This window comes from Cynocephalus volans, chromosome 10 (genome assembly GCF_027409185.1).
Source record: "Cynocephalus volans isolate mCynVol1 chromosome 10, mCynVol1.pri, whole genome shotgun sequence".
NCBI classification, from domain to species: domain Eukaryota; kingdom Metazoa; phylum Chordata; class Mammalia; order Dermoptera; family Cynocephalidae; genus Cynocephalus; species Cynocephalus volans.
The window spans coordinates 101,749,598-101,761,245 of record NC_084469.1 but is presented as its reverse complement, the minus strand read 5'-3'; the positions used below and the strand labels follow the sequence as shown (position 1 = coordinate 101,761,245).

The following is an 11,648-nucleotide window of genomic DNA, read 5'->3' as shown; positions in this document are numbered from 1 at the left end:
GGTATATTATTGTTAACTGTATTCTCGCTACTGTGTAATGGAACACTAGGACTTATTCTTCCTACCTAACTGTGATTTTGTACCTGTTGACTGACCTCTCCCCATCCTACTCTCTCCCTCCCCTTCCCAAAGGTACCCACTACTCTACTTTCTATGACCCCATATTTATGTAGAATTATTATATGTCAGTTAAAAATGAGTGAACACATTTTAAAAAAGTTTTAGGAAGAGTTTGCACCTGAGAAATATTGTTAAAATTACTCAGGTGTATGATTCTCAAGTGTGAATACTTTTCTTGTAAATTGCTTAGTTAGGTGCCTCTATACTTTTGTGTATTCCAACAGTCTCTTCTTTGTCATAAGGTGTCCCAGCAGCATGGAATCACAGAATCTAACAACTGTCTCAAAATTCCTTCTCCTGGGAATTTCAGATGATCCCGAACTGCAGCCCATCCTCTTTGGGCTGTTCCTGCACATGTACCTGGTCACGGTGCTGGGGAACCTGCTCATCGTCCTGGCCATCACCTCTGACTCCCACCTCCACACCCCCATGTACTTCTTCCTCTCCAACCTGTCCTTGGCTGACATGGGTTTCAGCACCACTACAATCCCCAAGATGCTGGTGAACATCCAGGCACACAGCAAATCCATCAGCTATGCAGGCTGCCTCACTCAAGTGTCCTTTTTTTATCTTTTTGGATGTTTGGACAATCTAATTCTTGCTGTGATGGCCTATGACAGGTTGGTGGCCATTTGCTACCCCCTACAATACCCAGTCATCATGAGCCCCCGCCTCTGTGGCTTGTTGGTCCTCGTGTCTTTTCTCATCAGTCTTTTTGACTCCCAGATGCACCGCATGATAGTGTCACAAGTTACCTTCTGCTCAGATGTGGAAATTCCTCATGTCTTCTGTGACCCTCCTCAACTCCTCCACTTTGCCTGTTCTGACACCTCCACTAATTACATATTAATGTATTTTATTGCTGCCATCTTTGGTGGTGTTCCAGTCTCAGGGATCCTTTACTCTTATGCTAGAATTGTTTCCTCCATCCTGAGAGTCTCATCAGCAGGTGGGAAATATAAAGCCTTCTCCACCTGTGGCTCTCACCTGTCAGTTGTTTGCTTATTTTATGGAACCGGCATTGGCATATACCTCAGTTCAGTTGTTCATTCTCCCACGAAGAGTGTGGTGGCCTCAGTGATGTACACGATGGTCACCCCCATGCTGAACCCCTTCATCTATAGCCTGAGGAACAGGGACATCAAACGGGCCCTGTGGAGGATTATTAACAGAACCGCCTAATCTCAATACCTGTGCTCTCCATTTTGATTCATAGGATTAGAAAAGGCAGAAAAATCAACCCAGGTCAAGAAGGAACCTGAATGTGCCCTTGTGTATATGCACCCACATGACTCTGATTTCTGTTTGCACAATTGTTTCTGTTAGAATAAGTTGGATCTTCCACTTAAGTGACAGTCACTCCTGGATTATACATAGTACCTCAGTACATCTGTCTCACTTTCCTTTTCCATTACTCGGGTCTTGTAGCCATGAGCAGTCTTGTTTTCTACCACTGCAAAACAATCAGACCTCTTTCATTCTTTTTATTTCTTATCTCTATACTTTTCCTATTATTTTTTTTCTATTTGTTAGGAGGATCTAAAACTCTACTTGTAGGACCAAGACATCTACTTAACTCTTCCTCCTTAATGATTTTGAGTAGATTTTTGAGCAGGTATGGTGACTAATTTTCTCTCCAAAATGAGGTATTTTGAGATTTAAGTGGGCACTGTGAATGTTTAGTTTGAATAAATAGTTATTTACTAGGACTTTCCTACTTGACATAGAATTACCATGGAAAAGATGGGAGAGGACATGTCACAACAGATGATTTTTCACAATTTTTTTGATAGTGACCCAATGTCTCACCAATCGTAAATATATGTAATTAAATGTATACCCCCACATGCATACACATATATAGACATATATTATTCTGTGTATATATAGTAATACAATGCAACTAATGTATTCATATATCAATATTTTATCTAATGAAATATCTATAAGTTATAGCATTGTTTTTCTTTAGAAAAAAGGCTTAAAAGTAAATTAACCAACGATGAAATCTAAAAAGTGAGAAAAATGACACCATAACCAATCCAAAAAGGTAGAAGAAAATAATGAATATAAGGACAAATAGTATTGTAATACAAAAAAACTACAGTAGCAAGCATTAATGTGTCCAAAATTTGATTTCTAGAGAGGGTTCACAAAACTCCTAAATCTTTTTCAAGAATGACCCACAGAATAAGAAAAGATGCAGCAAATACTGTAAAAGAAAACTGGGACATAAGTATAGAGTAGGATAGAAAACAAGGGAATGTTATGAACATGTTAATATTTACAACTTAAATGAAATGTACCTATTCCTAGAAAATTATAAACAATTGTGACTGGTTCAAGAAGATATTGTAAGCCAACCTTTATGTATTTTATTTTATTTTATTTCTAATTTATTTTATTTATTGAAAGAAAATCGATTATACATATTTTGCGGGTTGAACATTGAGATATGTTGATTAAATCAATATTACTAGCATATATATTGTTACAAATTGTAATTATTCTTTATGCCCCTTGTCCAGCCTCTCCCCTTTCCCCATTCCCTCCTCCTCCCCCCTCTAATTACCCTAGATTTCTTCTCTCCTTCTGAAAGAATAATGGTTATTCTGTTAACTTGTTGCCTGGATGATCTGTCCAATGCTGAGAGATGTGACCAGGTCCCCCAATATTATCATAGAGCAGATGCTTCTTCTGTCACTTTGAAATGGGCTTTGTGGAAAGAGACATCCTCTTCTTTTCTTTGTCTCTGCTGGTGACACTTCTTGTGTGAATGCACTCCAGTGGTTGGCGGACCATCTGCGTGGTGGCTGTGGTGACTAGTCGCTTTTGCAGCAGTCATGGTTATTGTGGTGGCTGTGGTGGGCCACCCACGTGGAGGTACTGTTTTTGGCATGCTCCTTGGCACTGGCGGTATGCCTGGTTGTGGAGCATGTTTGGTCCCCTTCTCCATACCTCTGGTCCCTGGGCAGGCCCCGAGGCACTGGCGCCATGTGCCTGGTTGTGGGAGAGGGGTCCAGTACCCTTCTCCTTGCCTTGGGTCCCTGGGTGGGCCCCAAGGTCCTGGAGTGGTGTCCCTTGTTTTGGGAGGAGGGTCTGGTTTCTGGCTCCTTGCCTTGGGTCCCTGGGTGGGCCCCAAGGTGCTGGCTTGATGTGCCTGGTAGTGGGAGAGAGGTCCGGTCCCCTTCTCCATGTCCAGGGTCCCTGGGTGAGCTCTAAGGTGCTGGCATGGTGTGCCTGGTTGTGGGAGAGAGGTCCACTCTCCTTCTCCATGCCCCAGGTTCCTGGGTGGGCCCCAAGACACTGGCTCAGTGTGCTTGGTTGTGGGAGTGTGGTCTGGTCCCCTTCTCCATGCCTCAGGTCCCAGGGTGGGCCCTGAAGCACTGGCTCAGTGTGCCTGGTTGTGGAAAGTTGGTCTGGTGGCTGACTCCATACCTCGGGTCCCTGGGCAGGCCCCAAGGTGCTGGCTTGGTGTGCCTGGCTGTGGGAGAGAGGTCCAGTCCCCTTCTCCATAACTCGGGTCTCCAGGTGGGCCCTGAAGCACTGGCACGGTGTGCCTGGTGGTGGGAGAGAGGGCCATTCCCCTTCTCCTTGGCCTGGGTCCCTGGGTGGGCTCCGAGTTGCTGGCATGTTGTGCCTGGTTGTGGGAGAGAAGTCCAGTCCCCAACTCCATACCCCGGGTCCCTGGGCAGTGCCTGGTTGTGGGAGAGAGGTCTGGTCCCCTTCTCCTTGCCCTGGGTCCCTGGGTGGGCTCCGAGGTGCTAGCATGTTGTGCCTGGTTGTGGGAGGGTGGTCCAGTCCCCTTCTCCATACCCCAGGACCATGGGCGGGCCCTGAGGCGCTGGTAAGCCAACCTTTAATAAGTAAACATCTGTAGTTCTTTCATGCATAAAGCATGTCACTCAGTGCTTAAAAATACACACACTAGAATAAAATGTTTTTATGTGAAATTTCACCAGTCATTTAAAGTACAGATCCTTCCTGGCTGTGAAGGGGCCTGGGGCATCAGCCACGCCCCCCCACATCCATAACCAGCCCGGCAAGGACCACCCAGTCGCTTCAGGAAGGTCTTGGTTTCTCCTACCAAAATGCGGGGGGGGATACCACGGGCCATGACCACAGCTCCCTCCTTCCTCCTCATCCCACCCTGTTTCACTCCCCCTTACCCTCTCCCCCTCCACCTCAACTGCGCTGCAACACCTAAGAATGTAAAAAAAGGAATAATATAAATTAATTAATTAATTAGAAAAAATAAATCTAATGTTAAAAGAAAAAAGAAGCACAGATCCTTCCAATCTTGTATAAATTTTTACAAGGAACAGAAAAAGGGGAAATGTTCATTTTATGAATTTAATTGGAACCTGATACCAAAACTCAAGACATGCCGTGCACACTAATGAGTAACTGGGAGGTAAGAATACTTAAAAGTATTAGGAGAATTAGGAGGGCACTTCACTACCTTGACACATTAAACAAGAGATTATGTGATTATTTCATTATATACAAAACTATGATAAATTTCAACATTCAATAATAGAATCCATTATTTGTCTCCATTAACCTGTTTCTTGCTAACCCTCCTCCCCCTTTCCCGCCATTAGTAACCACAGTTCTGTTCTCTCTATTGCATTTTGTAATTATCAATATGCTAATTATCCCAATCTGAGCCTCACATACTGTATACAAATATTGACAGTCAGCTCTTTACACCACAAATATGTACAATCAATTGTTTCAATTAAAAAATAATAAAAAATATTAAAGACCTTGGAGAACATTAAGACTAGAAGAAACATGCTTTATGCTGATAAAAAATGTGCAGCAACACCCTTTAGCAATTACAATTAATAAAAGAATATTAGAAGCATTACACTTTCAAGGGTAAAAAACAAGAATGTTTACCATATTTAATTCTGAGTTTTGTAGTTGGAGGTAGGGTAGATGAACACATGAAGTGTAAGGACCAGAATAGGAGAAATAAAATTGTAGACATTCTCAGATGATATTGTTGATGATAAAGAACAGAATAATTTATAGACAAATTGTTAGGTTTAATACTAGAGTATATGAAGATGTTTGCATGGTTTTTACACAAAAATAAAATCTATTTCTGTACACTAAAAGCAGAATTATAATTTAATTTTAAGGTACCACTTACAACAGACACCAAAATTTAACAAACTACTTTTACTAAAGTTATATGAAGGTACTTAGAAAAGTTTGTGGAAAAATGAATGAAAAGATAATACAAATCTCTCCATGAACTTTTTGAAGAACCCTCATAGGTTTAATTGGAAAACATTAAAAATGATGTAAATAATTGGGTTATACCATGTCTAGGAATAGAAAAACCTAACATTCTAAGAATGTCACCTTTTCTCAGCTTAACCTATTCTCCAATGAAATTACAGCCAATTCTCCAATAAGATTTTGTGGCATTTGGCAAAGAGGTTCCAAAATATGTCTGGAACAACAGTGACTGTACAGTGAAATAGAGGGTTTTGCCCTAAGAGGCATCAAGTGTTATTATAAAACTATTTGATTTCAGAGGATGCGAATTGTCTCAGGAATAGAAAAGGTGAACAGTGGGCCAGAATGGAGTCCAGAGATGGACCAAAACATGTATGTAAACTTGATGGCACAGCTGACACCCTGTATGATTCCAGAAATAATGTACTATTCAATACAAGTTTCTGAAGAAATTGATTACACAAAATCAAGCTCTAACGAGAAGAGAAAATAGCCTATTGGAAATGGAAAAGCATATGCTTTGGTGCTATTTCATAAATTTGAGTCATGCCCTCCTAGTTCTTGGATAAGTCATTAAAGGTAACGTAAACCATAGTTGGTAATTTAAAATTCTTAAGTGGATGGAAGTTCAGTTACGTGTTCATATGCTGTGGGGAAAATCATAGTGTTATGTAGTGGAGATGGGTGTGAAGACGCTGCTTTAGAAAGATCAGTCATTAAATACTTAAGATGAGACTTGAATGTGAGAAGGAACAAGTCATATGATGTGTTGAAGAAATATGTTTGTATCATAATCACAGTCATATTTTGAATGCATGGACTCTCCAAAGACGATGTGCTGGGAAGCTGTCCTCGAGTGGTGGTGCTGACTGTTTATCTGCTGAAAGAAGGAACCTCCATTATCACTTCACCATGCTCACCTTGGAGGTGAAATGGACCTCTCCCTTGTAAAAACCAAGATTCCCCAATACATAGTGATTCTTTTGATGTGTGTTTCTTTTGATGGTGGCAATGAGTTCAATATTTTCTTTTTCCTTTAGGGGAGAGTCCTCTCCACAATATCCTATTGTTCTACATCTGTTATTATTAAATTGCACTCCCTCTAAAAAATATCAAACAATACAGTTCCTTAAATCAATCAATTGATTTCTACCTAATTGCTATCTTTGGGGTCCCTCATTCTAGATCTGCACTGTTCCATATGCCGGCACAGGTGGCTATTGAGCACTCGAAATGTGGTAATGCAACAGATACTGAATGTTAATTTTATAATCCTAATTAATATAAATGTGAATGGTAAAGCTGAAACAGCATAAAAATTTTTATACTGCTTACATGTTAAAAAATTTTGGTATCCATGGGGGATTGTTATCAGGACCCCCAGTGGATACCAAAATCCATGGATGCAGCCCCACAGTTGGCCCTGTGGAGCCCATGGATATAAAAAGTGGACCTACTCTATATTGGATGATTTGGTTTGAATAATCCACACAATTAAAATTAATATCGTTTGTTTTTCCTTATGTTTTTAATGTGGCTACCAGAAAACTTAAAATTACGTATATGTTTTATATAATATTTCTGTTGGACAGAATTATTTTAGACAATAAGAGAGTCTCTGTGAAGGGGATGACATATAAAATCCAGAATAAAAGACTTAGTGTGACTTTTTAAATAAAAAAGTCACACTAAGTGACGTTTATAATATTTGCTCCCACTTAAAAAAAAAGAAACACCAAGATCCCAGTAACAACTGATAGTCATTAAAATGAAACACACTTAGGAACATTTTCTGTTCACCAAAGAACAGTATGTACATCAATCCCTTTTGACTTGAGAAGACTTCTCAGGTGTAACCTCTGCAAGAAACTCATTGAAAATTGATTTTAGCAGCCTATAGAATGACAGAAAGTATTTGCAAATAACACATGTGATAAGGTGTTAATATCCAAAATACATGTGGAGCTCAAACAACTCAAAAGTAAAAAACCAACCTGATTTTTAAAAAAGTGCCAAGAATCTGAATAGACATTTCTCAGAAGAAGAAATGCAAATAGGCAATTGGTTTATGATAAATGCTCATCACCACTAATCATCAGAGAAATTCAAATGAAATCCACAATGAGATAGCATCACACACCTGTTAGAATGGGCATTATCAAAAAGACAAAGGATAACACTTATGGAAGAGAATGTGAAGAAAAGTGAACCCTGCACACTGTTGGTGGGAATTCAGGTTTATACAGTCATTATGGAAAACAGTGTGGAGGTCCCTCAAAAAGTTAAAAATAGTACTATGAGGTGATTCCACACCCTTCCTTCTGGGCGTATATTCAAAGAAAATAAAATCAGTATGTTGAAGAGGTATCTGCACTCTCATGTTCATTGCAGCAGTATTCACAATAGCCAAGATATGAGATCAACGTAAGTATCCGTCAATGGATGAATTGATAACAAAAATATGGGATAATAATACAATGGAATAATATTAATTCTCAAAATGGAAGAAAATACTGTCATCTTTGACATGGTGGATGAACCTGGAGGACATTATGTTAAATAATCTAAGCCAGGCATGGGAAGAAAAATACTGCATGATCTCACTTACATATGTGGAATGTAATCATTTGAAGTCACCAAATAGTGAATAAAATTGTGGTTACCTGAGGCTGGGAGTTGGGAGTTTAGGGGATATTGAACAAAGGATTCAGAATTTCAATTAGATAGAAGAAGTAAGTTCAAGAGATCTATTGTACAACGTGGTGAGAATGGTTAATAACAATATATTGTATTCTTGAAAATTGAAAGCCGATTTAAGAGTTCTCTCTTCCCCTTCCCCAACAAACTTTATAGTTGGTGTATATTTGCCACCTGTATTTCCTCAATACTCACTCTTCAATCCTCTCCACCTGGACTATTTCTGCTTCTGCCCTTCTATTTGGAGGTAATAAAACAAATAGACACCTTCTGAACAGCCACAAAAGCCTCCATGTCACCAGCAAATGTCAAGGAGTATGTATCAGTCCTCTTTTTGTGAGTTCTTTCAACAGAAAACAAACTGTGAATATATTTACTTTTCTTCAGAAAGGACCTCATTGGAGTAGGACAGTGGTTGTGCTTGGCTTGAAGGAGAGGAGAAATGGAAGTTGATGGTCAAAAGGTAGAAAGTTTCAGTTATGCAAGAAAATAACTTCTGGAGATCTAGTATGCATCATAATGCCTCTAATTAACAGTACTGCTTTGTGTACATTAAATTTGCTAAGGGGTATATCTTACGTTATGTGTTTGCCACACACATGAAAATAAGAAGGGGGTGAAAGGAAACTTTGGGTATGAGTATGTCTATGACCTTGATGGTAGTGATGGTTTCACAGATGTATAGTTATCAAGTATATTCATATATTCACCAAGTTGTATAAATTAAATATGTACAGTGTTTGACATGTCAATCTTCTCTCAATAAAGCCATTAAAAATTGAGAAAAGTAATTTTATAGAGATAAGACCTCCTTACATCCATAAAATTTATTTTTATTTTATTTTTTTACTGGTTATGAATATTCATGGGGTAAAAAGCAAATTGCCACCACTCATGCCTCAGGTGTGATGGTGAGATCTATACTGGCAGCATGTCCATTACCACAAGTTGTGATTATACCCTGAATCCCCACCCAATTATCCTCTCAATTATCCTCAACCTCACTCCCAATCCCCCTTTCTGCACTCCCACTTGTATCATCCCTAGGTATGTTCTCTCCCTCTGCTAGTTGAACGCAACACTGTGGTCTTCCTTTCCTTTCTTCTTCATCTCTTACCTCCCACTTATGAGAGGGTACATATGGTATTGATCCCTCTGTGTTTTGCTTATTTCACTCAACATTAGTTTCTCCAAGCTCATCCATGTTGTTGCAAATGGGAGAGTTTCATTCTCTTTTATGGTAGAGTAATATTCCGTTGTGTATATTTACCACAGTTTCCTTATCCAATCATTCATCTATGGACATTTAGGTTGGTTCCATATCTTGGCTATTGTAAGCAGAGCTGCAATGAATGTTGGAGTGCAGGTATCCCTTTGACATGATGATTTCCATTCTTCTGGGAATATACCCAGAAGTGGGGCTGCTGGATCATATGGAAGATCTATCTGTAGTTGTTTGAGAAACCTCCATACTGTTTTCCACAGTGGTTGCATTTATTTACAGTCCCACCAATGCTGTAGGAGTGTTCCTTTCTCTCCACACTCTTGCCAGCATTTGTTATTCACCATCTTTTTGATTATAGCCAGTCTGACTGGAGTGAGGTGGAATCTCATTGTAGTTTTAATTTGCATTTTCTTGATGACTAGTGATGTTGAGCATTTTTCATGTACCTGTTGTCCATTTGTATGTCTTTCTTTGAAAAATGTCTATTCAGCTTCTTTGCCCATTTTTTAATTGGGTTATTTGTTTATTTTTACTGTATAAATTGCTTGAGTTCCTTGTATATTGTTGATTTTAATCCCTTGTGAGATGCATAGTTAGCAAAAATTTTCTCCCGTGGTGTAGGTTGTTGTTTAACTCTGTTGATTGCTTCCTTTGCCATGCAGAAGAATGTGTTTATTTTTCCTCCTTGAAAAGCCCAATACCAGTATCATTCTGAATAGGGAAAAACTGAAGGTTTTTCCCTTAAGAGGAACCAGACAGGGATGCTTACTCTCACCACTTCTATTTAACATAGTACTGGAGGTACTAGCCAGAGCAATCATGCAAGAGAAAGAAATAAAGGGCATCCAGATTGGAAAAGATGAAGTCAAACTGTCCCTATTTGCCAATGAGATGATATTATATATAAAAACACCTAAAGACTCTATCAAAAAACTCCTAGAGCTTTTTAATAATTTCAGTAACATTGTAGGATACAAAATAAATGCCCCCAAATCAGTTGCATTTATATTTTCCAATAATGATCTAACAGAAAGAGAAATCAAAAAAGAAAGCCCATTTACAACAGTCACACAAAAAGAAAATGAAATACCTAGGAATCAATTTAACCAAAGAGGTGAAAGATCTCTACAATGAGAATTACAAACCACTATTGAAAGAAATTAAGTAGACACAAAATGCTGGAAAGACATTCTGTGCTTTTGCATTGGAAGAATTAACATTGTGAAAATGTCTATACTTCCCAAAGTCATCTACAGATTCAATGCACTCCTCATCAAAATACCAATGACATTCTTCACAGAAATAGAAAAAACAATCTCACCATTCATATGGAACAACAAAAGACCCCAAATAGCCAAAGCAATCCTGAGCAAAAAACATAAAGCCAGAGGCATAAAACTCCCCAACTTGAAATTATACTACAAAGTTATAGTAACCAAACCAGCACGGTACTGGCATAAAAATAGAGAGTAGGACCTGTGCAGCAGAAGAGAGAACCCAGAAATCACCCCTCAGGCTTACAGCCATCTGATATTTGACAAAGGGAACAAAAACATACATTGGGGAAAAGACTGCCTCTTCAATACATGGTGCTGGGAAACTAGGATATCCATATGCAGAAGAATGAAACTAGACATGCACCTCTCACCATATACTAAAATCAACTCAAAATGGATTGAGGACTTAAGTAAAAGACCTGAAATTGTAAAATTACTAAGGGATAATATAAGTGAAACACTTCAGGAACTCGGCCTGGGCACAAACTTGGTGACCATGAGCCCGAAAGCACAAGCTACTACGTCCATAAGGTTGTAGTGATCCAGAAAACCTCCAAAGATTCTCAAAGAGAGCACATAAAAGAAAGTTAGTTCCTGGATTTAGTTCCTTGTGGAAATGAGATTTTCTTTAGGGGACAAATTGTAACTTTTAAATCGGACCAAAGGAAATAAAAGTATCTCCTTGGAGGAAATAAATCCATTTTCTCCTACCACTGCCTACATGGACACAAAATTGACTGAAAACTTTCATTCTGATATCTTTTTTTGTACCCCAAGGGCACGGAATTGTTTGGAGATTGGGGGTAAAGAGCACAATTTATTTAATGAAGAGCTCATGGAATTCAACCTTTGAGAAGCTGGAAACTTTAAAAGGCCCTTCTTGCCCCTCACCTGTAATTCTCTGATCCCAGCCTCTGTGAAAACCCACGTGGATTTAACAGGAACAGATCACAGAAAAGAGAAAACTTCAGCGATAACCTTCAAAGAGCGTCAGTGTTTTCCAGTGAGGGCTGGAGGGATAGGAAGGATCGGAGGAGAAAAAGTGAGTACTGGGCTTTACCTCTAGAATGATGAGA

General features: G+C 39.1%; 1 protein-coding gene across 1 annotated transcript; it reads left to right on the top strand.

Moving 5' to 3' along the window:
- Positions 1–324: 324 nt before the first annotated feature.
- On the top strand, positions 325–1,302 carry LOC134388817 (olfactory receptor 7E178-like). Its single transcript, XM_063112126.1, has one exon. It carries the CDS (start codon positions 376–378, stop codon positions 1,300–1,302), a length of 927 nt encoding a protein of 308 aa, XP_062968196.1. The 5' UTR covers positions 325–375.
- The last annotated feature ends 10,346 nt before the right edge of the window (positions 1,303–11,648 follow it).

Coding starts and splice junctions, on each gene's coding strand:
- LOC134388817 (XM_063112126.1), top strand. CDS start 376: ATGGAATCACAGAATCTAACAACTGTCTCAAAATTCCTTCTCCTGGGA.